Raw genomic sequence first — 27,757 nt, 5'->3', positions numbered from 1 at the left:
TTAACTTTTGCCAAGGTTCATAAGTGTTTAGTGTCTTCATGACCCACAGAGTTGACATGCTCGTTTCTTGGCTCAGGTGGAAGAGGTGAAGAGGAGACAGCACTGTCTGATGTTCAGCTCCGCCGGCCCGCAGGCCCAGACCTACTACGTTAACTTCGACACGCTGGCCGACTACCAGCGCTGGCATCGGCAGGCTTCTAAAGTGAGTGATGTGCTTTATCTAATCTAGACATGCATTAAGATTTCATTAGGAAACCCACAGTGATTCAGCAGCGGATCAGAGTTTTCTCTTCTATCGCTTTTCCAATAAATCCCCCTCACAGATTGTACGTGTTTGTATTTTGGGTACGGAGGGACACACCGTACCGACCGCCTGAAGTGAACAGCTGAAACAGCTGTCTTGTGTTTTAAACACACACGTTTATTGTCCCGAACTTTTCTTTGTGTTTCTTTTTTGTTCGGCTTCCCTGTGTTCTGTTAGTCCTCATTTGTCTTAATCACCAATTAATTGGCATTCCAAACTCTGGCTGCGTGTCTGGAGTCTAATGAGGTCTGACCATCTCTGGAGATCACAGCTAACTCCACTACACCAGAAACTTCCTGAATTATGCAAAACGCGCTCTGAACGACTGTGTGTGAGGGTGATCCTGAGGTAACAGGCTGTTTGAGGTGGCATGATAGATGAGAAACAGAGCGTTTGTGTGTGTGTGTGTGTGTGTGTGTGTGTGTGTGCTTAATGTGCATCACTACAGCCGCTGTGCTGTGAGGTCTGACTGGCTCAGTAATAAAAGAGCCTTTCAATCCAGTCCAAATCATTGTTGACTAAAGCTAAATTTCCTAACAATCATTTTCATGAACTGATAAAGTTGAAGTTTAAGCTTAAGTTTTCTTTTTACAATTTTTAAATTGTAAAAAAAAAAAAAAAAAAAAAAAAAAAAATATATATATATATATATAGCTAATTCATAAATATTACCTAAATAGCACCAGTGATCTAGGGGTCAGTGGCAATAAAAAATAATATTTAAAAATCATTTGCAAATGTGCAGTAACTTTGAAAATGTCAAGTGGTGTGACTATTAAAGGGATACTCCACTTTAAAATGAAAATTCTGTCATCATATACTCACCCTCATGTTGTTTCAATCCTTTATGAATTTCTTTCTTCTGCTGAACAGAAAGGAAGATATTTAGAAGAATGTCAGTAACCAGACAGTTTCTGGTCTCATTGACTTCCATAGTATATTTTTTTCCTATATATTGTTCCAATAACATATTTTCCTTACACCTTGAATACATTTCTGAAAGCAATTTTCATTTTTTTTCAAATATCATTATTAATGTTTAGTGTGTGTTTTGGTAATATTAGTTACATTTTGAAGCAAAAATGCTTTGAAGATTCATAATATATGCAAAAAATAATTTACCACATTTATTTGTGGTAACATTAGTAATATTTTAAACCATAAATGCTTTACTACGTTTAATATTTCTTTTTCTTTAAAAAAAATAAAAAATAATAATAATAAAGATTATGCCAAACTATATCTGTTTCACATGCGACTGTCTTTTTCAGCTTCCTATTGACTTCTTATTTTTCTTGTTTTGACTAAATGACTAAATGCCTGGCAACTAATTTTAGTTTAGAAATTGAAAGCATGTTAATCATAAGGCCTGTATTCTGGTAAATGAATGAATGAATGAATGAATGAATGAATGAATGAATGAATGAATGAATGAATGAATGAATGAATGAATGAATGAATGAATGAATGAATGAAATGTAAATGAATCTGGTAAATATCTGTATGAATTGCATTTTATTAACATGTTTTTAAAATGAATTAATAGACGTAGACACACAAATCTGAGCATGACGTCATTGACCCTACACATTAGTCCGTCCCACGGTGAATGAACCAGCACGCTCAGATTCTGTTCCAGTGACGTAATGACAGTGTGCTTCATTTCACTGATGCGAGTTTGGCTCATGCGGCAGTGCCTGAATGATGTCACCACTGAACTCTTCAGCCGTTCTCAAGCAGTGTTTTTGCACTTTTAAAATCTGATCGAATAAGCCGTGTTTTAACATAAATGATAAAACAAATTATAAAGTAATTGCTGTATAGATTGGCGACTGTAAACAGCCTACATTTAGGCTAGTAAAATATTTCTTGACGAAAATGTTTTTGTAATTCTTATTATTAACCCTGTAAAGTCTGACATATAAAATAAAAGTCAAAAATATCTTAAAAGAAAGCCTTAGAGGGTTCCTGTTCCTATATATATATATATATATTGTCTAAGGGTTCCTGTTCCTATATATATATATATATATATATATATATATATATATATATATATATATATATATATATATATTGTCTAAGGGTTCCTGTTCCTTTCTTTTAAGATATTTTTTACTTTTATTTTATATGTCAGACTTTATAAAAAATATTTTGTACAGCAGCATATACAGTATATATATACTGTATATGCTGCCGTACAAAAGATTTTTAATGTGTTTAAAAGAAGACTCTTCTGCTCACCAAGGCTGCATTTTATTTATTTTATTTTTTTATAAAAATACAACAAAAAATATATATATTTGTATTTTTAATCAAATAAATGCAGCCTTGGTGAGCAGAAGAGACTTCTTTTAAACATAGTAAAAATCGTATGTGTGTGCATATATATGTATGTGTAATATATATATATATATATATATATATATATATATATATATATATATATATATGAAGAGTTCAGATGCAAAAGCCTCTAAGTGCCATCTGAAATTTTCTTCTAGAATGATCATTTTTATAAAGCTTGTATATTTAAGTTAAGTAATTTCACTTAAATTACAATTAATAGGTAATTTTCATTGCCATTTAGGTGAAATTATTGAACTTAAATATACGAACTTGATAAAAATGATCATTCTAGAAGAAAATTTCAGATGGCACTTAGAGGCTTTTGCATCTGAACTCTTCATATATACACTGTATATATACTGTATATATATATATATATATATATATATATATATATATATATATATATATATACTGTATATATATATATATATATATATGTGCACACACACACATACGATTTTCGGGCATATTATATATAATATCGAGTTCTCACTATAACATCTCAGCTTATTTATAACATAGTTATTATGTTTATTAAATTGTTATTTGTTAATTTACTGGTTATGTTCATTTATATTAATATATTTGTATTCATATTTAATGTCATTAACTATTTTGTTTGCGTAACATTGGTTGTCTTTTATCATTGTTCCACCATTTTATTCAAGCAATGAACCATTCTTGTCAAACGCCTTGCAAATACATTGATTTTCCTAAGGTTTTATGTCATGCCTAACCTTATTTTGATATTACCATTATGAGATCATTGGATTTGTATAGGCTGCAGCAGAATGCTGATCATGTTGATGAGGCGTGTGTTTCCACATTGTCATGTAGGTGGTGTCTCAGACTATAAGTCTGGTGGATTTATCCTGCTACAGTCTGGAGGAAGTGCCCGAGTATCTCTTCTACTGCCAGGACGTCACACACCTCAACCTACGGCACAACTTCGTGAGGCTGGACGGCCCTGGAGGACTCATCAACTTCAACAGGTGAATTTACAGGATTCAGCTTTAGATGGTTTGGCTGCTGTATGTAGATTGTGGACAGAAAAGAAGCTCTAGGATTTAGAACAGAGCTATCATTTCTGTTTTCCTGCCAGATGTACTTCAGAAAAATACCTTTCTTCAATGCTCTTTACATAATTACAAACTTGTGCATAAATTTAGGCTGTTGTTTCCGTTGGGATGCGGTCTCTTGTTGCGCTGCCATGCACACGGAGAAGAGCTATTTATTCTGTACATGCACTTATGTCAATGACAGCCGCTTCTGTGGAAACACAAGCAATAAGAGCATCACGAAATGGGAACTTATAGAGGGGATGATGCTATCGCATGTTAATCAGTAACTATGATTAGTGGTGTTTAAATCGGTATGGTTATCATTAGATGGGCCATTGGACACAGCAGTAAATGGGCCATGTGTATTTCGTCATGCAAAAGATTCTGTTCTGGTCATATTTCACTCCAAAATCAAGAGAAAAATTATTTTACGGATATTTTTGTGAATATTTTTTTATAGTTTATTAAACCTATAATTTTTTTTTTTTTTTAAATGTGCATATGTGTAGCTCAAGATTATTCAGATTCCCAAATTTGGCAAAAATATGCAATTTGGTGCTGATATTTATATTGCCAAAAAATTTTGGTCAATTGTAATATATGCATTTTATGTCAGTAGTCTGTTTTATTGTTATAAAGCTTTACAAATATCAGTTGTCACTTTATATCTGTCTTAAGATAATATTTAAATGCTTATAGTTTCTGATCAAGGCTCTGTAGTTTTTATTGTAGGAAGCAAACCATATAATGCAGTGCAATACAAGAGGTGAACAAATAAACGTTGGTGTATCATATTTGATACTCACATTTTAACATAAAAAAAAAAAAAAAAAACGCTGTATAATCAAGTATTTTAACGTTTTTTCAGTCCATTAAGTGTTTATCTTGAAATATTACAGTAACACTGTACAATAAGGTTTCATTAGTTAACATTAGTTAACTCTTTAAAGTCCCCCTGTGGTGAAAATCAAGCTTTTAATGTATGTATTAAGGTTGACATGAAATAAGAATGAATACTTCTATCCAATTCTCATTTCAACATTTGCTATTACATTATTAAAATCAAAATGTGTTTGTTAACATTAGTTAATGCACTGTGAATGAACATGAACAAACAATATAAAAACAGTACTGATTATATAAAGGTAGACATTTTTAGAATTATACTAAAGGGCTTTAACTTGCTAAAAAAGTATAAACTACCGATCAGACAACAGAAGGCATGTAGCAGATTGTGTACAACAGGTTTTGATCATGTTGATAATTTAGAGGCCTTAGAAATGTGTGTATTAAATATGATACAGTAGTTCTTGTTGATTTTGGAGGGAAATATATATATATATATAACCCAGACATTTTGGCCTCATGTAAGAAGCTTCTCTGCCATGTTACTACTTTCACAGAGAGCTTTCACACATGCTTGCTCCATTATGTCTCTCCTTTCTGGTCTTTTCTCTCTCTCTCTCTCTCTCTCTCTCTCTCTCTCTCTCTCTCTCTCTCTCTGCTCATCTCAGCTGTGACATATATTTAGTAACTGTGGGTGGTGCAGGATGCGTAGGATGATGGTGGTGGTGGGGTGATGTGGATGTGTGTGTGTGTGTGTGTGTGTGTGTGAGAGGCGAGAGCTCAGCGTATGTTCTGATTCAGGCTGCCACCTTCTCGGCTGTGTCATTGCTTTACCTCCCAACCACAACAGTCATTGACTGGCTCATTCTTAACATGCACATCCACATATAGCCACAGCCTCTGATATTTAGGTTTCGTGCTATAGAAATTTTTGTGTCGCTGCAAGATGCCTCGCTCAGGGGTGTTTGTCGTGTCAGGCGGTTGCTCTGGGCTGGATGAGCGCTCTTTGGCAGTCATTCGTCCATGAAGAGCCCCGTCTGACAGCGTCATTTGCCTGTGGTAACAAGGATACAAAAGCCATTGAGCCAGTTAAAGGAAACAGGAGTGTGGGAAACTGGGCAGGAGAGACCAGGAAGAGCATGCAATGATGTCATTTAGTTTGAAACGATATGATACAATACGATACAATATGATATCATACTACTTTATTAATCCTCAAAGGGAAATTAAACTGTTATAGCAGCAAAAATGTGCGCACACACACACACACACACACACACACACACACACACACACACACACACACGCATGCCAATAAAACAATGTTGGAAAGATACTTTGGGAGTAAAAGTCATTTATACTGTGAGTGGTTATTTTATTAGTTAGTACGCTTTTTTTTTTTCTTTTTTTTTTTTTAAAGAGAAATTAATGCTTTTATTCAGCAAGGACACAATGAATTGATCAAGAGTGACAGTAAAGACATTGATTTATAATGTGACAAAAATATTAAATTTTCAAATAAATGCTGTTCTTTTCAACTTTCTATTCATCAGAGAATCCTGTAAAATGTATCATGTTTTCCACAAAAATATTAAGCAGCACAACTGTTTTCAACATTGATAATAAAAAAGAAATGGGAAGTTTGTAAGATTTTATGTTTTTGAAAGCAGTCTCTTATGCTTACCAAGGCTACATTTATTTGATCAAAAATAGAAACAACATAAAAACAGCAATATTATGAAATATTATTACAATTTAAAATAACTGTTTTCTATTTTAATATATATTAAAATGTAATTTATTCTTATGACGCAAAGCTGAATTTTCAGCATCATTACTCCAGTCTTCAGTGTCACATGATCCTTCAGAAATCATTGTAATATATTGATGCTCAAATTCTTATTATTATAATCAATATTTAAAACAGTCATGTTGCCTAATATTTTTTGTGGAAATTGTGATGTACTTTTTCTTTAGGATTCTTTAATAAACTTTATTTAATTTATTTTAAATAATTATTGTGAATTTAAAGTGTCCTTGCTGAATAAAAGTATTCATTTTTGATTATTTTAACTGACATTTTTCTGATATCTTACTTAAATTTTTATGATTTTATGACTTGAACATGTAATAATGAAGAGATTAATTTTATATGGCAGATTACATATTTTGATTTGTAATATTTATAGAAGGTGTTTGATGTTTGATGGTTTTTCTTGTCCTTTTGTCATGCCCGCAAAATTCACTGAAAGTCTCCCCATGGGATAATAAAGATGACTACTAAATTGGTCTTCCAGAAGACATATTGTCTACATTTGGATCAAAACTGTCGGACATCTCCATTGCACATGTCTCTTTACTTAATTTGTCTCCAGGGAGCTCCTTTATAGAAATTTACCATGGAAATACCACGTTTGAGGATTCACTGATTGACACCTCGTATGGTTATGTGTTTGCTGTACGGTTACAATGGTGATTTTTAACAGTTGCTTGCCTTATATACAGTATCTCACAAAAGTGAGTACACCCCTCACATTTCAGCAAACATTTTAGTATATCTTCTCAAGGGACAATACTATAGAAATGAATCTTGGATATATTTTAGAGTGGTCATTGTGATGCTTGTATAGGAGCAGTATATATTTACTGTCCTCTGAAAATAACTCAACACACGGCCATTATTGTCAAAATAGCTGGCAACAAAAGTGAGTGCACCCTAAGTGAACATCTCAAAACTGTGTCAAAAGTGTCAATATTTTGTGTGAGCACCATTGTTATCTAGCACTGCCTTAATCCTCCTGGGCATGGAGTTCACCAGAGCTGCACAGGCTGTTGCTGGGGCGCTCTTCCACTCCTCCATAATGACATCATGTAGCTGATGGATGTTAGACACATGGTGCTTCTCCACCTTCTGCTTGAGGATGCCCCACAGGTGCTCAATAGGGTTCAGGTCTGGAGACATACTTGGCTACTCCTTCACCTTCAGCTTCCTCAGCAAGGCAGTTGTCATCTTGGCAGTGTGTTTGGCGTCGTTATCATGCCGTTCGTCCAAGTTTCTGAAGGGAGGGCATCATGTTCTGCTTCAGAATGTCACAGTACATGTTGGAATCCATGTTTCCCTCAATGAAGTACCAGCAGCACTCATGCAGCCCCAGACCATGATGCTACCATCACCATGCTCGACTGTAGGCAAGACACAATTTTCTTGGTACTCCTCACCAGGGCGTCGCCACACATTCTGGACACCATCTGAGCCACACAAGTTTATATTGGTCTCATCAGACCACAGGACATGGTTCCAGTAATTCATGCTCTTGGACAGGTTGCTTTCAGCAAACTGTTTGCGGGCTTTCTTGTGAGCCAGCTTCAGAAGAGGCTTCCTTCTGGGACGACGGCCATGCAAACCGACTTGTTGCAGTGTATGGTCTGAGCACTGACAAGCTGACCTTCCGCTTCTGCAACCTTTAAAGCAATGCTGGCACGATCATGCGTCTGTTTTTTGAAGCCAGCTTCTGTACCTGACGCACAGCATGAGGACTCAACTTCTTTGACTGACCCTCGCGAGACCTGTTCCAAGTGGAACCCGTCTTGGAAAACCTCTGTATGACCCTGGCCTGTACTGTAACTCGGTTTCAGGGTGTTACCAATCTTCTTATAGCCTAAGGCCATCTTTGTGGAGAGCAACAATTCTAATTCTCAAATCCTTAGAGAGCTCTTTGCCATGAGGTGCCATGTTGAACATCCAGTGGTCAGTATCTAATACAAGATACACAAATTTGTATGGTCCTGTCAAGCAGACAAAAACATGAAAATGATAAATAGGACATGTGGCTTTGCATGGTTAAACGACATACAGCTATTATCACTTACTTACTTACGTACTTACTTTTGTTGCCAGCTATTTTGACAATAATGGCTGTATGTTGAGTTATTTTCAGAGGACAGTAAATATATACTGCTATACAAGCAGCACATTGACTACTCTAAAATCTATCCAAGTTTCATTTCTATAGTATGTTCCCTTGAGAAGATATACAAAAATGTTTGCTGAAATGTGAGGGGTGTACTCACTTTTGTGAGATACTGTACATTTAGAGAAACAGTTAGGCAGGCTTCTTCTAACGGCTTGCTCTCTAAATGCATTTGTTGTAAGTCCATTATGCATAAGTGTTTCTCATGTCTTATGATAGAGTCTTATCATCAGGAAATAACCTTGTCCATTAAGAGCACTGAATATTTCCGCAGATTTGCCCAGCTGAAGAGCTTGAACCTTTCTCACAATGGCCTGGGCGTATTCCCGGAGTCGGTGTGTGAGATCCTGACACTGACAGAGCTCTATCTGTCCTGCAATGGTCTCACTGCGATCCCGGCCCACATCGACAACCTCCAGAGGTCAGCGCACATTACACGACTTTACTGTGCACAACACACCATCTGCGGCTGCTCTTTTGGGCAGATTTTAACCTGCAAATAATATGGTGTTGTTTGTTTGTTGCTATTTTTGTAGCTGATCTAAAAGAGAAAATATGTGCTTGTTTAGTTACATTTCTGAAGTCACTGATCCTTTTTGTTATTGCCAAAATGGCCTCTCTTTTTGTAATCAGCTCAACTTTTGTAAGTGCAAAAATGTAGGACCTTGTAGGTCATTTTAAAAACATTGCACAATATAATGAGTGTGATTATGGGTTATAATCTAAATAATCCTTTGATTTGCATGATTGTATTTAAATTATTCAGTGCTTTATAGCACCACTGCTCCTGCAATTACAGTCAGTGTGGTACCAAAGAGCCTGTCAAGCGAAATTCTTTTTCTCCCTCAAAATGAGCCAGTAAAATGCATGAAGTTCAGCCGTGCATATTACATTACCAGATTAAATCAAGCATAAAAATCAGCCTAGTTTTACTGCTCTCTGCTCAGCTTATATGAGGTGCTCTGAGCATGTAGGAAGCCTGCAGTGGAATCTTACTGGATAGTGCTGACCATATCTGTCAATATTAGTGTCCTTAAAATTATCAGCATCAGGCTATATTATATTATATTATCTTTTAATATAACACTTAGGAAAACTCAGGAGAATCAGAATACACAGCCACTTGTATAAATGAGAACAGACAAAGGAACAGACAGAAACTCAGGGTATAAATGCATGAGGCAAAAAAGGGAATTAATCAGGACACAGCTGAACAGAATAACTAATCAATCAGTAACTGAGACTAATGAGAACTCAAACAGGCAGGCAAACAGGGAAATAACCAACAGAAACTGAACGTGAATGTGACAACGCCCCCCTATGGAGAGGCGTGTCCTCGTGGCATGTCCTTGTGGCGTAGGGTCCAACTGAGGAGGGAGGGCGGGAGCTCTGGAGGAGGATAAGGAGCAGGTGAAGGGCTGGCCTATGATGCAGATACAGGCAGAAACAGCCACAGGCGGTGGGAGGCGCAAAGGAGGAACTAGGATCAGACGTGGGCCAATGTGAGCCCAGAGCTCAGCCTGGATGAGTCGAAGGAGGGAGGAGCCATGACCCCATAGGAACGATGGATGATGACGGAGTCAGTGGTGGAGGAGCCCAACGTGCAGACGAAGAATAGAGGGTCCAGAGAAAGATTGCGGGCTTCGGAGGCCACGATGGAGCAGCAGCAATGATCCCCTGAGGGGGAGCCAGAGTACCGGAGGACTGACAGGGCGACTGAGGGCAGAGGCGGAACCAGCGGTAGGGTGGAGCCAGACGGAGCCGTAGGGGTGGAGAGACGGAGCATAGTGGATGACTCGTAAGTCCTTGGCGTTGTTGCGGCGACATCCGACCAAGGTGGAGCCAGAGGATCGAGGGAACCCGGTGGAGCCAAAAGGTCGATAGTTCCTGGTGGAGCTGAGGAAGAGAGGAGCGGAGGAGCCTGGACGACAGGACGAGGTTGAGCAGCAGGAACAACGGCTGGAGGCGGAGCCAGGGGATCCATACATTCAGGCGGCACTGGTAAACGGCTGTCCTGAGTTGGATCCACACCACAGAGAGGAGGTAGTGGAGAGGCCGAGGGGCTGACGAGGGACATCGGAAACTGGTCAGAGGGACAGGCTGAGGTCTGAAGAGGAGGTGGGAGAGGAAGGCTGGGAGGGCATACTGGAAGCACAGGAGAATTATAGAGGACGGGCGACGTTGCAGGCACTCGCATCTGGTCAGACACGTTTTGAGGCTCAGGAGTGATGGCTCTTGGATCGCGGCAGGGTGATTGCTGGTTGTGCTCTGGGTCGTGGGCTGTAAGGGGAAGTCCTTCATGCTGGAGTATCCAGCCCAAATACTCCATCAAATTCCTCGTTTCGGGGAGGTGGAGGAGGTTCACCACTGGTAAGTCTATTTTGATTAAATATACTCAATATCAGGGTCCGTCCCTCTATAACGGGTAGTTGTGGCCATTTGAATAAACGAGAACGGACAAAGGAACAGACAGAAACTCAGGGTATAAATGCATGAGGCAAACAAAGGAAAGTAATCAGGACAAAGCTGAACAGAATAACTAATCAATCAGTAACTTAGGAGACTAATGAGAACTCAAACATGCAGGCGAATGGGGAAATAGCTAATGGCTGTGACTGTACTGAAGCGCATAATGCAGGAATTCAGGAACAAAAATCATCTTTATTAAATCTGAACTGGGAATACACAGGAGATTGTAGGAGAAATAAATTGACACAACCACGTTAAACTGAAGGAACAATGAACAGACAGAACTCAGGGTTTAAGTACACAGAGAACATAATCAAATAGAAACAGAACAGGTGTGTGGAAATTAGGGACTAAGGAAACAAATGAACAAACGGGGAAGCTAACTAAGAACTCAGAAAAACAGGAACAGAGTGAAGAAAAAAAATAAAACAGAACATGTACGTTACAGTTACATTATATTACATCATATTATATTATATTGTCATTCATATATGTTCATTTATTAAAGCAAGATTCTATGAGAGGCCATTAATTCTTATATATAAATATAATGCATTCTGGTCATTTTACCACAGTTAAGGGGGAGATGTTTTTAGACATAGAAATATGAACAAAAAAGACACCAGTGTTCAATAAACAATTACATTTATTAATAATAGCATATATGCACATAAGAAATATGGTTCGCATAAGAAATATAGTTATAATATTGCATAACTGTAAGTGGTATTGTAGTCCACTATTGTGGACAAAAGGTTGGGATCTGGGGCAAGGATAAAGCAATTAAAAAGATGGTAAAGCCAAGAAAGTTTTCCATTTATGTAATAAAAATATGTTGTTGATTATTTAATTTTTTTTAATTTTGTGTAAATCTTTATTTACTAATAGGCTATTTACTATTAAACCCCCAAAGCTATAAATATTAACAAATAAACAGTATTGACAAACCAGCATTTTTAATAGTAACCACATCCCATGTCGTTTCCCATATCTTAAAAGCGAGTCTGTTTGGCTGTGAATTCATAGACTATTATCTCTTCAGCTTACAGACACTGTGTTTGGATGGGAATCGCTTGGATTCTCTTCCAGAGGAGCTGGGCAGCCTCGTGCAGCTCTGCAGCTTGGGACTTTCCTTCAACGGTTTTCCTCACATCCCCGTCGTGGTGGAGCGGCTCTGTGCCCTGGACAAGCTGGCGATGGCTGGGAACAGGGTGGAGACTCTGAATCTGTGCAGTCTGCTACGAATGAGTCACATTAAGAGTATTGATTTACGGTGAGCTATTAGAAACATCTTCCTCTTTCTCTCTCTCTCTCTATCTATCTATCTTTGTGCGTCATACTGTCGGGCTCCTTCTGTTCCTTCGTTCTCTCTCTCTTCTGTCTGTCACCTGTCAGTATGTTATTACTCTCAGCTCAGACTTTATGCATAATGCAGGATCAATATACAATAGTAATGTAATAAGATCACCTATCAGTAAATCACAGAGTTGACAGCAGCACAGCTCTATTTGTTCTCACAGGTGGCCCTGTCGCTAGTCTCACGCAGCCAGACTTCAGCATTCAAATCTGGGCCTCTTTGTAGATTATTCTGGCAAAAAAAATGCCCATCTGTCTTGACACATGAAGCATCCAGCCACGGTTTGCTGTTTTTGAATCACACCACAAAAATAGATAATAGGTGCTAAAAAAAAAAGAAAAAAAAAAGAATGACCTGGCATTCTCCACTGATAACGAAATGTGGAAATTAGAGTTAAGGCCCTTGCACACTGAGTCCGAAATTTTCGTATGCGTTGTTTCGTATTCGTGATTTGGTGGCTCTGAACTGTCAAAACACCATTCAAAATGCTTGCTACGGATGCGAAAAACGCAGAAAATCGAACCTGATCCGAATTGTTTTATAACGGACGAAAGTTTCGGAGGCAGTGTGCAAGCGTGATTGACACAACGTGAGGTCGTATTTATTTTTTAACGTGCGAAAATTTCGGATGCGAATTTCGGACTCAGTGTGCAAGGGGACAGTTCAAAAGTTTGGGGTCAGGAAGGTTTTTTTCATATTTTAAATTAAGCTTATTAAACAAGGATGCATTCAATTGATCAAAAGTGACAGTAAAGACATTTATCATTTTATTTAAAAACATCTATTTCAAATAAACGCTATTCTTTTGAACGTTCTTTCAAAATAAATTATTAAGAATATTAAATATTAAGTAGCACAACTGTGTTCAACATTTATAACAATATGAAATGTTCCTTGAGCAGCAAATCAGCATATTAAAATGATTTCTGAAGGATCATGTGACACTGAAGACTGGAGTAATGATGCTGACATTTTTTAAATATATTTGAATACAATTATTTTAAACTGCAATAATATTTCACATTAATATTACTTTTTATTGTATTTGTGATCAAATAAATGCCTTGATGAGCATAAGAGACTTCTTTAAAAAAAAAATATTTTGGAAAAAAATCTAATCAACCCCAAACTTTTGAACAGTAGTGAAAGTTCTTCCAACAACAAATATTTGATGTCACTAATCTGGAAAACTGACAAATCGAGTGATTTATTTAATCTTATTTTATCTTCAAAAGCGTTATTGTATCAACCCTTGTTAACATAACATATCATCATAACATAAATCATAATCTGCGTGCCCCTGCTTTCAATTTCATAAAAGGATGGAAATGTTGATTTTGGTCTGCGTTTGCTATTTTTGAGTGCAAAATGCATCAGACGGTTAGTAAACGGACTGTGGGCGGTCTGTGGACCGGTCGTCTGAGGTTTAGACTGCCCTGTCGCTAACAAAGTCACATTTGCTCTTCTCATAAAGTCATTTTTAAACAGCCTGTGGTTTTGATCACAGCTCACAGTCTGTGACTCACCTGAGTGAAACAGACTGAGGTTTGTGGATTTTCTGGGTCCTGACTGCACCTGCTGTGGATTAGAAATCCAGCCAGAGCTGAGCTGTGGTGGGAACTTGCGCGCGGTCTGAAACGGGAAAGAGGGAGGCGTCTGTCACCTGAACAAGCTCAGAGTTTTTCTGATGGATTATCCCACTGCACTTGACACTCACATACACCGATCTCACGGGCAGAAAGTGTGCAAACAGCAGATGTGAGTGGGAATTTGAGTTCATGGGGGGCTGCGAGAAACAGAAAGATTTTAATGCCCTTATCATTTGGATGTGATAGTCATTAGCGAACTGTGTGGCGTCTCTCGTAACGGGTAGCCGTTCGGTTAAACGAAAGTTTTTTGGGGCTTTTAGTATGAATATGTTAGCCTTACTGTTATCTATACTGAACAAAATTATAAACGCAACACTTTTGTTTTTGCCTTTTTTCTAAGACTTTTTCTATGTACACAAAAGGCCTATTTCTCTGAAATATTGTTTACAAATCAAACAAGTGGCCTTTTATTGTGGCCAGCCTAAGACACACCTGTGCAATAATCATTCTGTCTAATCAGCATCTTGATATGCCACACCTGTGAGGTGGATGGATTATCTCGGCAAAGGAGAAGTGCTCACTAACACAGATTTAGACAGATTTGTGAACATTATTTGAGATAAATAGGCCTTTTGTGTACATAGAAAAAGTCTTAGATCTTTGAGTTCAGCTCATGAAAAATGGGGGCAAAAACAAAAGTGTTGCGTTTATCATTTTGTTCAGTGTATAAGCTAGTGTGCTCCAAAACAATGACAAAATTCACATTTAGAAGATATAAGCATTCAAAACTTACATTCTCACGCTTCCACCAATATGGATAAATGATTTTGATGACATCACTCTGCACTTTAGCTTCTCATCAGATTTTCAATCCAATCAAATGCTCTCTAGAATCTAAAGCGTTCTCATTTGACCTTCATGACTCAAATGAATCAGTGAATGTTTTTTTTAACTAGTTAATTTGTGCTTATCATTCGAACAATTTTTATTATAATAATATTTAATATTATTGAATTATTTGCATTATTACATAAGCAATGTAGCTTTTTTTGTTTGCACAAGCAAAAGATATTGTACAGTACAAACATTTTTACTGACCTTAAAATGTAACTATTTATTAATATAAGATAACATGGACATATTCTCAATGTTCAGTGTCTTGGAGCTCCACTCTTCCATCTGTTATTATGTTTATTTCTTTGTCCACCAACATACAGCATTTTTGCTGTTTATATTCTTCACTTCTTTTTGCTGTTTGGATTCTTTGCAGCTGACTGTCTTTTTGTTTGTAGGTTAAACGGCCTCCGCTGTGTTAAAAGTGAAACTCTGGAGCCTGTAAAACATCTCACCCAGCTCGACCTGAGAGACAACCAGTTGACCTCTCTAGACCTGAGCGCGTTCTGCAGTCTGGAGACGCTGCAGTGTCAGCGAAACCAGCTGGGATCCCTGACGCTCAGCGGCTTCACTCTGCGCACACTCCACGCCAATAACAACCGTGAGTGCAAATAGAAATGTTCGACGCCAAAAGATTTACAGACATTTTCATTATATTATTATCATAATCACTGTGTTATTTTTCTTAGGTCTGGCCACGGTGAACATCTACCCTGTTCCCAACCAACTAACACATATGGACCTATCAAGGTAAGCATATAATGAACATTCTGTAATGTGTGCATACCGTATCCTAATCAGTTGCGACAATTTCCAGCACCAAGTCATTCTTTCTGCCCAGACTAAATAGAAAAATGCTGCACAAACTAAACAGCAGCATTTTGGACCATTGGTCCAGAAGTGCATAACTCAATTACTGAAACATAACTAAAAAATGTTTTAATAAAAGCTAATTCATATAATATTAAAGACTATAATAAGATAAATAATACTAAAATAACGCTGCTCTGTACTTATTAGTGTACTTGCACTACAACATTTGTAATGCAATGCAAATGGTACCAAATGTTCATCAGCTCATTTACAAGAGGCTCAATGCGCAGCAGTCACGTCCTTTACCTCGCACATTCTTGTACAACGCTAATGCTCTCATGTAATTAGCCAGGAGTTAATTCACTTCCCTCCTGCAGGAATCTCCTGGAATACCTGCCAGACTGGGTGTGTGACAGCAGGAAGATTGAGGTGCTGGACGTCTCCCATAATCTGCTGTCTGAGCTCCCAGCCAGGTGCGCGCATTTGTGTGTGTGTGTGTGTGTGTGTGTGTGTTCAGACCCTCATAAAACTGCATTTGCATTTTCCCTCTAAAAAGAAAATGTCCTACTGCTCCCCCATCTCAGAATCTTAATGTCAGCATTTTGTACTTATTTATTCAACAAAAATTGCCCGTTTGATTTGAATGATGTCAGTTAAGCGACTCTCTGGCCAGACGGTGGATCTGAATAGAAATGGGACAGCGTTCATCAGCAGACGCTTGATGTGGCCACTCTGCTGTCTCAAAGCAGAGTGATGTAAACGCCAAGCAGATGAAAGCACCATTTCACAGCTAATTCCACATTAACATTCCGGCATTTGCATCTGAAAGAGCTAAAAGCCGTGCACAAATGAGATAATATGCGGCTTGAAGTTTGTGTCCCATTTGAGACTGTGAGTGTTGCACTCTTTGCCTCGCATGAAAATGCTGTGTTGGGGTTTTAAAGAAATAGTTCATCTTAAAGGAGAATTCGGTTGTTATGTACTCAGCCTCGTGTCATTGCAAATTCGTACTGTGGTTTCCTTATATCGTGAGTAAACAAAAACATGTTTACTGAAAATCTTTAGTTACAGCTGTCAAATATCAATCTAGCTTGCCAGTTTTTGGTTACAACAAATACAAGAACCTAATGTCAAACCTGGTCAAATTATAGGTGTAAATAATTGTTTTAATTATATTTAAGTGAGTAATTTCCCTATTGTTTGGCTTCAGAAGTCTTTTAGTTGTATATGTATATTAGGGCTGCATGATTAATCGAAATGAAACCGAAATTGTGATATGGCTTAGTGCAACTCTCAAATGCAGCGAGGCATTGTGTTCTTTCTAAATGCGAGTCGAACATTTGTTGTTAAGCAAAAGACAAGATTTAAGAGCTCCATGTGATCTTTTGCCGAAATAAAAGCTTGATGGTTTATCGTTTGAAAATTTATAAATGAATATTTTTACAGTTGTTGTATTGAAACTTTTTTTTTATTTCACACTGAATTATTACAATAGTAATATTTCTTTATTTTGTTTATTATTTGAATGTAGTAATATTAATTTTATTTTAGAGTAAAATTTTTATTAGTACATATTGATATAATCGCAAAAGTTTGGGACAAATTCTACAGCCCTGCGAACAAGCGCAGCAAACCTCCAGTAACCTTTTATTTATTTATAAAAATTGCATATTACATCTCAATCACAATTTTTATAAAAAAAAAACAAACGCAAATTGATCCCCACCATATTTTCTTTTTCAAAATATATATTTTTTAAAATCTCCTTTTTTATTCCGCAGAAACAAAATATAGCAAATGAGTTTGGAATTAAATGATGATGAATAAGTAGTTGGAATTTTAATTATTGGACAAAATATTCCTTTGAAGGTGTCTAGGCTTTGATGCTTTTTTGAGTTTCTACCCTCATTTAAGACTGAATATGTTGACAGTGTCACAGTGTTTTTTTCTCTCATCTCGTTCTTTCTCTATCCCTCCTTGCTTTCAGACTTCTTAGCAGTCTGAGTCTGCGTAAACTGCTGGCTGGAAACAATAGGTTGGAGAGACTGGCTGACCTGCTTGACCACATCCCACTGGAAACACTCGACCTGCAGCACAACAAGCTGCGAGAACTGCCAGAGAGCTTCTTCTACAAGGCCTTAAAGTAGGTCACTCCCTCCTTCTGTCCTCTCTCTGTCCCTCTTACTCTCTGGGCTGTGCTTTCTCTCTCTCTCTCTCTCTCTCTCTCTCTCTCTCTCTCTCTCTCTCTCTCTCTCTCTCTCCCCCCGTTGTCCTAATGTTTTTCCTCTTTTTCTTGCAATTTCTTCATGTGACAGGTGCAGTGCTAGCTGCAGCTGTGTCTCTCTCTGCTCTGTGGACCTTTAGCCCTGCTGCTTGAGCTCTTCATTAGACCTCCTAGCCTTTTACTGGAACTTATCAAACCAGGGAATTCTCTGGAAACTTCTCTTTCGCTATATATATTATCTGCAGAAGATATTACAGATATATATACTCGGAGTTGCAGAAGCTACTTTAAATAACTTGTAGCTACAGTTTCAAAGTAGTTAAACTAGAGTCAAGCTACTAACAAAAAGTTAATCCAGATATATTTGAAGTTATTCAATTGGGCAAAATCTTTTAAATTAAATATCAGATTATGTAATTTATAATTTAATCAGAGCAGTGTTTATCAGACTCGTGGGAAAAATAGAATTAAAGGAATAGTTCCCAAAAATGAAAATCATCCCTTAATTTACTGCTAATTCAATATATACATTTATATATATATATGTGTGTGTGTGTGTGTGTGTGTGTGTGTGTGTGTATATATATATACACATCACATTGGTTGTAAACATAATAAGTAAGAGTAGTGTTTAACTAAATATTTCAATTTAAAAAAGATGCATGAGCATATTTAATTTTTGTTTCTGCTCACTCGGCCATAAATATATTTAATATTTTGATTTATATTTTTTATAAGATATACATCATGCCCACCTATTATCCAAAAAATTTCAAGAAAACAAAACAAAAAAATTTCTTACGACCATACATGAATTCTTTTGTCAAAATACATCATGAAATATAATCGTATCTGAGTAACAGGTGAATTATTGCTACAATTAGCATCAAGCTACACTATCATATTTTAGATTAATACTACGCTTTTACCAAAAACTCACTGTAAACCACCATCGAGTGCTTGTGATAACTTCTGATTGCGATCTAATGTGGAATTTGGTCATATGAGGAGGCAAAAATATGTTATTTGTAGCATTTAAGATTAAGCTAATCGCTACACCTGCGTAGCATTTCTCAAGTAAACATGTTTTCTTCTTATAAAAATAGCCCAAATCACATGAAAATCACATACAAATCATATGCTGTTGTAATTGTATGTTTATTAGCTTCATGTTTTTTAATGTGTAGAAACGTTCCTTTGGTATATGTGGAACAGAATGCGTAAGTGTAGTGGAAGTTTGTCATCGGAAGAGACAGGCGGGTTATTAATTATTTGGTTTTCCTCTTGAATCATTACAGCAATTGCGGGAAGTGAAAACACAGGGAGACATAATTCAGTGGAAAATGAATAGAAATTATGATTCTGTCTTAAGTTATACAATATAAATAATTTAAGGCAGCGGCTATTTGCATTAAGTGCTAATAGCGATAGATTGTATTTACACTATTTAAAAATAGGAGTATTTTCTTTGCAATAAGTTTAAATAGTATTTAGATGCTATTTATAACTGGTAAATATAGTGGCAGATATAATTTGCACCACAGTGTTGTTGTACATTTAAATGGTGTGCAATAATAACAGTGTAAATTATTATATTTATTAAAATTATTAAATGGATGCCGCCTTATTGGGACAGTAAAGCCCTCCCTAGACCCACTCTTTACCATAACCAATAAATATTTTATTATTAAACACACGTTAGACACTTTATTTCCACTTTTCGAATATTTTCTTAATTTTTTCAAAAATAAATACCTTTCTGATCTGAGATGTGATGGGGGGGAAAAGGAGTAGAGCGAGTTCGGCAAAAGACGCATTCGAACTCGGGTCGATTTGCGTAAAAATGTTCTGCCCCACCGCTTTACCCCTACACTTCTGCTACTGTTGGCAATGCAGCGTCTTCCGTCATTTTATCTGGCCCAACCAGGTGTCAGTGGGCGGAGTTAGTGTAAACAGCCTCTGCCAAAAAAGGCGGGATATTTAAATATAGGCTATAAATATAATTTAAATATAGGCTACCCTAACATTCACAAAGAGGTGCATATGCAAAGTCAGAATTTTGAGGAGAAAATACGCAATTTCCACTTCTGTAGGGTGTAATGGAAAACTAATATAACTAGTAGTGTAACACATTTCTGTTGCCAGGAAGTTAATATTACTTTTAAAATGATAATATTACTTTTTAAAGGAGTAATGAATAATATATATATGCAGTACAGGCCAAAAGTTTGGAAACATTACTATTTTTAATGTTTTTGAAAGAAGTTTCTTCAGCTCATCAAGCCTGCATTTATTTGATCAAAAATACAGAAAAAAAAATGTAATATTGTGATATATTTTTACAATTTAAAATAATTGGTTTTCAATTTATTATACTTTAAATTATAATTTATTTCTGTGATGCAAAGCTGAATTTTCAGGATCATTACTCCAGTCTTCTGTGTCACATGTGACATCCAGTCTATCACATGATCCTTTAGAAATCATTCTAATATTCTGATGTATTATGAGTGTTGGACACAGTTCTGCTGCCTAATATATTTGATGAATAAAAGGTTAAAAAGAACTGCATTTATTCAAAATAAAAAAAATATTTTCTAATAATATAAATCTTATGATCCTTCAGAAATCATTCTAATATGATGATTTGATACTCAGTTATTATCAATGATGGAAACAGTTGTGCTGTTTAATATATTTTTTTGGAATACTTTTTTCAGGATTCATTGAGTAAAACGTTAACAGCATTTATTCATTAAAACAGCATTTATTCAAAATAAAAACATTTCTAACAATATAAATCGTTACCATCACCTTTTATCAATTTAACGCATCCTTGTTGAATTAAAGTACTAATTTCTTAAAAAAAAAATTGTTATTGTTCCCAAACTTTTGAACGGTAGTGTATATTGTTACAAAAGATTTCTATTCTAAATAAATACAGTTCTTTTAAACTTTTTATTCATCAAATAATCCTGAAAAAAGTATCTCAGGTTATAAAAAAAATATTAAGCAGCACAACTGTTTCCAACATTGATCATAAATCAGCATATTAGAATGATTTCTGAAGGATCATAAGACACCAAAGACTGGAGTACTTGCTGATGAAAATTCAGCTTTGCATCACAAAAATAAATTACATTTTAAAGTATATTAAAAAAGAGAACCATTATTTTAAATTGTAATAATATTTCCTAATATTACTGTGTTTTTTTTTGTTTTTTTTTTGTTTTACTGCAGGCTTGATGAGCATAAGAGACTTCTTTCAAAAACATTAAAAATAGTAACGTTTCCAAACTTTTGACTGGTACTGTATATATATATTATTTTTTTTGAGTAACGAGCCCAACACTGTATATACACAGTATAAGTGCATAAAGTAACTGACATGCTTCTACACAGACTGGATGTGTAAAGGAAGATATGGCTCAATGAGACACAGTAATATGAGCCAGAAGCGCTCGCAGCTCTTCCATTTCCTGTGGGTTAATTTACTTGTCAGCCATTAAGCATCTCTAATGCTGAAAGATGTACTGCAGCTCAGAGGCTTTGGTTATATCCAAGATGATGTTTTGTTTGATCAACATTGCTGTTTAAATGAAACAAAAAGCAATATTCACCAAATTGCCTTTCCTTTTTCTTCTCGTCTACTAGTTTAAAGTATCTGAATGTGTCTGCCAATGCACTGGAGACAATCCCGCCGAGCAGCCAATCAGAGGAGAGCCTCAGCACCCTGCAGGAACTCTATCTCACAGGAAACAACCTGAATGAGAACTGCGCTGCTCTACTGGTGGGACATCAGAACCTGCGGGTCTTGCATATGGCTTATAACCAACTGCTGTCCTTCCCTGCTAGGTACCTATACTTCACTGACACCTTGAACTAGTATATTTCCATCTACATCATTCAAGAAAGATCTGTATAAATCCCCCTTTGTTCTGTTTTCAGCAAACTCAGTAAACTGGAGGTACTGGAGGAGTTGAATCTGAGTGGGAACAAGCTGAAAACGATCCCCTCCACTGTGTCCAGCTGCAAGAGACTGCACACCCTCATCGCCCACTCCAACCATATCAGCGTGTTCCCAGAGGTCCTCAGCCTCCCCGAGATCAAGGTCAGTGTGCGTTTGGGTGACATATGATGACCAGGGCATGTGAAAGCCTGGCCATAAATATTGTAAAGGATCTAAAGGGTCAACCACAGTGTCAACAGGTGGCAGGAACAAATGGAAAGCAGAAAAAATATCCGATTTTAAATGTATGGATAGACAATTAGTGCAAATTAGGTCACAAAAAAAATTGTTTATTAGGTATCATCAATGTTTATAGAGATCAATTATGGTTGATATGCAAATGTTTGAAAAAAACGACATATATTAAAAAATATTAAAATCCAAGTTTTAAATGCAAGTCTTAAATAGACATATATAAAATTTACATACACTACCGGTCAAAAGTTTGGAATAATTAAGATTTTTTTAAATGTTTTTGAAAGAAGTCTCATATGCTACCCAAGGCTGCATTTAGTTGATTGTGAAATAGGTAACACTTTATTTTACAGTGTCCTTGTTACATATGTCACATAAAGTAATAACAGTAAATTATGCATAATCACATGCAACTAACCCTCAACCAAATCCTAATCCGATAGTAAGTACATGTTGTCAATTATTATTACTCAGTACTTAAATGTATAATTACATTGTAACAATGACACCTTAAAAATAAAGTGTAACCGTGAAATATTATTACAATTTGAAAGAACTGTTTTCTATTGTAATATATTATTAGAATTAAATGCTAAATCTACATAGAAATGGTAAAAACATGCAAAATAGTGATGCTTCACAGAACTTCTAAACTTAAATTTCTCTAAATTGATTTAGATTTAATCTTTCTATTTTATATTTAAGGTTTGCATGTATCATTTTGATATTTATTGTGATTTATACTTTTATAAATTGTTTTTTTTCCAATATTTATAATATATAAAATATATAAAAACTTAGTTAAAGGGCACCTATTATGACCCTTTTCACAAGATGTAAAATAAGTCTCTGATGTCCCCAGAGTATGTATGTGAAGTTTTAGCTCAAAATACCCAACAGATATTTTTTTACAGCATGTTTAAATTGTCATTTTTTGGGGCTCAGAAAAACGCGCTGTTTCAGTGTGTATCCCTTTAAATGCAAATTAACTGCTGCTGCCGGCCAAGGGGGCGGAGCCTCGCGAGCTCGCGCTTCAGTCAGGACAATCTCATCTGATAATATCAAAACAGAAACTCTCAGTAGCGTGTTCATTTTGACTCAGAGTCGAACAATAATGCCCACAGAGCCAGAGAATATATACTGTATGGAGATTAAACAGGTATAGTTTAGCTTAATTATGGTTATAACTTATTTGTCATCTGCTTTTATCCACTATTAATACAAGCCTGCTGTAGCAGACCTCGTCCGAATGATGACCAAAATATACTGATGAGTTCAATTAAGTTTATTGTACATCACACAAAAGATGAAGCGTTAGTTTTACTCCAGAGAATCACTGTAAGAGCTGAATAAACAGTATAAGATGTGAGCATTAAAGTGAGCATCCATAAACTCTCTCTCTCTCCCTTTCATTATCATGGAACATACACAGCGAAGTACACAAAACACTCGTTACAACTAACAGCAAACAAATATATACACACCTTTTCAGTCTGTGCTTAATAAACTGGTACACTGTAAATCCGTAAAACTATTCGATGAGCTGTCATAAAGTGCGCGCTCTCACTTTCATTTCTGCCGTGGTCAGTAACGTTAGGCCTGTCGCTCCGGAGAGTGTAATCTGGATCACGAACAGTTGGTACAGATCCATCCTCGAGTAAGAACGAGAGTAAATGAAGACTGATATGTTCAGTCTGACATCATCCAACAACAAAACACCTCAATCGCTTAGGAGATATTCTTGTCTACAGCTGCTCAAGCGTCGAACAATGGCGGACTGTGTCCAGCTCACTCAGGACGGGTCTATGCTCAAACTGAAGTGTCAATCAACAGTCGTGGGAGGGGCCTGCGCAATTATACGTCACATTGCGCTGAATCTGAGAACAGCTCATTCTGAGACAGTGCTTATGATTTATTGAGATTGTAAAAAAACCACTGGGTGGATTTTTATCATTCTAGGGTGGTTTTGCTCACACACTGCCAACACACATTTATGTTCAAACACCATGTAAAAGTGAATTTTGCATAATAGGTGCCCTTTAAGTCTGGCAAAATGTAATTGTTTTTGTCCCCAAATCCAACCAAATATTCTTTGTTTTGGGCTGTTGTTTGTTACACGCATTATGTTATATTTAACGTTTCACGTGAAGTATGCTGTTCTTTGTGTAGCTGGTAGATGTGAGCTGTAATGAGCAGACGGAAATCCTGTTGTCAGACTCTATGCCTTCCACACTGCAAGAGCTGGACCTGACCGGCAACAGTAGCCTCATGTTGGAGCATAAAACGCTCAACCTCTTCAGGTGAGGTGCTACAAACACTCATTAAGCAGATGATGATCTCAGACCCAGGTGGAGAATTGTTCTAAGTTTTTATCTCTCCCACTTGTCTGTGTCCTTCTCTCTTCCAGTCACATAAGTACATTGAAGCTGGACCAGAAGCCAGCCGTGACAACAGGAGACGCACAGGGCACGTCCAACCTTTGGGATCATGGTTACGCGGAAATGTGTGGTCAAAGAAACAAGTGAGCAACATCTGGAGACATGAGAGTCAAAGATTTGGAAAGAATGAGTGTGTCTGGTTAAAGGAAGCTCCAGAATGCCATCCTCAATCTCCAATTCTCTATTATATATTGAGGATATATTGGCTGCATTGAGACTTCAGGGTCTGAAGGCATAATTTTTATTTATTTTTTTTTGTCCATTGCGGTCTAATCAAATACTTATTATCTAGTTCTTAAATGTTGCGGAAAAACAAAACAAAAAATTAGGTTGGTTGTTTTGTATGCCATTCAGACAAACCTTTCCTGTCCAAGTGGTTGTTTTTTTAGCCATAGTGAATCAGGGGCTGAAATATTCTTAAAGTCCCCCTGTAGTCAATCATTTAATCCATTAAAACTCATCTTTGATCACCAAAATTACATATTTAAATGTTTTTTCATGCCTTAAAATGCCATGTAACTCTACACCCTTGCCTCGTTTAGTATATGCGGTTCTATGAATATACAAATTAGCCCCGCCTCCACTCACTCACACCAGAGGTACGTTTCACATTTCAAATGTGAAGCTTTATAACATAAGACTAGCTACATATATAATACATATTCCTATGGATGTGCAAAAGTAAGCATAATTTTGCAAGACATGAATTTTTTTCGGAATTCAAAAATAAGATAGGGGAGAGTTCACCCAAAAATTTGAATTCTGTCATAATTTACTCACCCTCGATTTGTTCCAAACCTGTATGAGTTTCTTTCTTCTGTTGAACACAAAAGAAGATATTTTAAAGAATGTTGGTAACCAGACAGTTGACGGCACCCATTGACTTCCATTGTATTTTTTTCCTACTATGGAAGTCAATGGCAACCGTCAACTGTTTGAATGCTAACATTCTTTAAAATATCTTATTTTGTGTTCAACAGAAGAAAGAAACTCATACAGGTTTGGAACAACTCTAGGGTGAGTAAATGATGACAGAATTTTCATTTTTGCGTGAACTACCCCTTTAAAAAAGGATGCAGAGTGTTGAACTTCCGTCAAGCCAGTCTCAACAAAAATAGGGTGCATGCTTATAATTATTATGGTAATTTGCACGAATCCAGCCCCAGGATTTTTTTTACATTTTTCAGGAATCTGGCCCCAGATATTTTGCCATATTAGAAATGTGGCATAAAATAGCTGGCATTCTCAGAATAATCATAGCATTGGTTTTCGCAGAAGATTTCGTTACTAGGGGACAAGACACAGCAGGGGGGCTGGTTTAAATGCAGAATGCTTCCCATAGGCTTAAAGATCTTGTTTCTACATGTTTAATGTGACATCAGTGTGCTTGGCTCCCCCTGCGAAGGGCATTACCTCCACAGTTTCAAAGCAGTCAGTCTCAAATATCGAATCCTCTTTCTGTACTCTATATCCACCAAGGGGGGCCACTTTTGTGTGTTTGTCAGGTAGAGTGAGTTTGTGTATGTACCTATATAGGAGTATCCATTACCAGTCAATGAAATGTGTTTGTAATGTGATGGGTGTTGTTGTCATGAAGAGCATTTGTTCCATTGAAATCTTGTGTTTTACCTTCAGATTGTGTGTGTCTGTGCTGGCTGTGGATCGCTTCGGGGACAGTCCAGAGGCTGCTTATGGGATTTTTGATGGTGACCGTAATGAGGAAGTTTCCAGGTTACTGCAGTGCACCATGGGAGATGTATTGGCAGAGGAGATACAGCACTCCAGTGTGGATAGTGTATACATGTGCAACACTTTCCTTACCTCTCATAGGTGTGTTTTGCACACACATTTTTTGATTAAGCATGATTTGACTTTTTGTATGCTTCACCTTGCTTGTACAATAATTTATAACACCTGATAGCTTGTCACTTAGTATGAATTTCTAAGTGATGAACAAACATTATTATATACAGTAGCTCTCTTGAATACTTGATTCTGATTGGTCAGACATGACATGACATGTTGCATTCAAATATATTTGTATAATGACCACTAAACTATATAATCGACCATTGTGCTTGCACTGTGCTACTTTCTTGTGTTACTCTGTGATCTCTTTCTTCTTGCATAAGTCATTTTAGTTTCATGTCCATTTATTTATTTGGTAAGTAGTCATGTAATGGTGGGATAATGTATAGTCATACAAGACCCCACCACTTTGCGTCAGGGTCCACTTTGCATTAATGTCTGACTGTACAGTATCCCTTATTTTTGTAATGCTTTCCAGAAAGCAGGTAATGTACATTCAAATGAATAATATATATGAAAATATGATTCACATGATTGATACGAGATTGACACAGTTTCACGTTTCAAGATTGAAGACTGAAGTCTTCCTGGTAAGATCATATTTACGATTTGGGAAGTTGTAACTACAATGTCAGGTGCGTTCAAATGACTTTGGTTGGAGCAAATGGCAATGTACCTTTTCTACAAAAATACAGCAAATTTTTTTAACTCTACTTCTACAAAACGATGAAGAATGCACATCAGGTGTATTTTTCCTTTTTTAATTCAACTCATGAAAGTCCTGTATACTGATTCATTTTATAATATATAACATGTAATATGTATATATTGTAATTGTACAATACTATTGTATTTTGTACATGTAACTTAGCTAGTTTGATTGAAAATGAACAAATTGCAGCCAACAAAAATACTGCATCTGCCATATTTAGCCTCATGCCTCCAACTTGGAAACTCTGGACTCTAAACTTGTAAATACGACTTGAACACACTATAGTTCACAAACAGCCTTCGATTTTTGGTTATATGAATAATAAATGCATTTCTCTTGTTCTCTTGTGCATGTTTGCAGGAAACTTGGCATGGCAGGCCAGAAGCTAGGTGCCTCTGCTCTACTTTGTTACATCCATCATGAGTCCTCCGAGCCTGGCAGCTACTTTAGCCTCACTGTGGCCAACGTAGGCACCTGCCAGGCTGTACTGTGTCGTGGTGGGCAACCTCTTGCACTCTCGAAAGTTTTCAGCCTAGAACAGAGCGCTGAGGAGATGGAGCGTGTCAAACTGGCTAAAGCTATTATCACTGAGGTATTGACTCTATCTCAGTTCATACCAGCAAGTTAACTGGCTGATGCTTAATTTTGTCTAGATGTGCTTGAGTGAGAAGTAAAAGCTTATTTGGGTCTTTAATCATTTGGCTCTTTTGTGCT

The 27,757-nt window shown here is 36.7% G+C and overlaps 1 protein-coding gene across 1 annotated transcript in view; it reads left to right on the top strand.

The window, feature by feature from the left end:
* Positions 1-27,757, top strand: part of phlpp2 (PH domain and leucine rich repeat protein phosphatase 2) — a 72,222-nt gene that overhangs the window by 37,474 nt on the left and 6,991 nt on the right. The window contains exons 5-18 of the mRNA XM_082161300.1: positions 77-202; positions 3,494-3,648; positions 8,809-8,955; positions 12,046-12,276; positions 15,242-15,444; positions 15,533-15,593; positions 16,034-16,129; positions 17,644-17,799; positions 21,535-21,735; positions 21,829-21,991; positions 24,254-24,384; positions 24,492-24,605; positions 26,158-26,352; positions 27,404-27,635. Coding sequence (XP_082017426.1) covers positions 77-202; positions 3,494-3,648; positions 8,809-8,955; positions 12,046-12,276; positions 15,242-15,444; positions 15,533-15,593; positions 16,034-16,129; positions 17,644-17,799; positions 21,535-21,735; positions 21,829-21,991; positions 24,254-24,384; positions 24,492-24,605; positions 26,158-26,352; positions 27,404-27,635 — 2,211 coding nt within the window. The remainder of the gene's footprint in view (positions 1-76; positions 203-3,493; positions 3,649-8,808; positions 8,956-12,045; positions 12,277-15,241; positions 15,445-15,532; positions 15,594-16,033; positions 16,130-17,643; positions 17,800-21,534; positions 21,736-21,828; positions 21,992-24,253; positions 24,385-24,491; positions 24,606-26,157; positions 26,353-27,403; positions 27,636-27,757) is intronic.

This window comes from Leuciscus leuciscus (genome assembly GCF_965113295.1).
Source record: "Leuciscus leuciscus genome assembly, chromosome: 2".
NCBI classification, from domain to species: Eukaryota; Metazoa; Chordata; class Actinopteri; order Cypriniformes; family Leuciscidae; genus Leuciscus; species Leuciscus leuciscus.
This window is presented reverse-complemented; position numbering and strand designations above follow the sequence as displayed.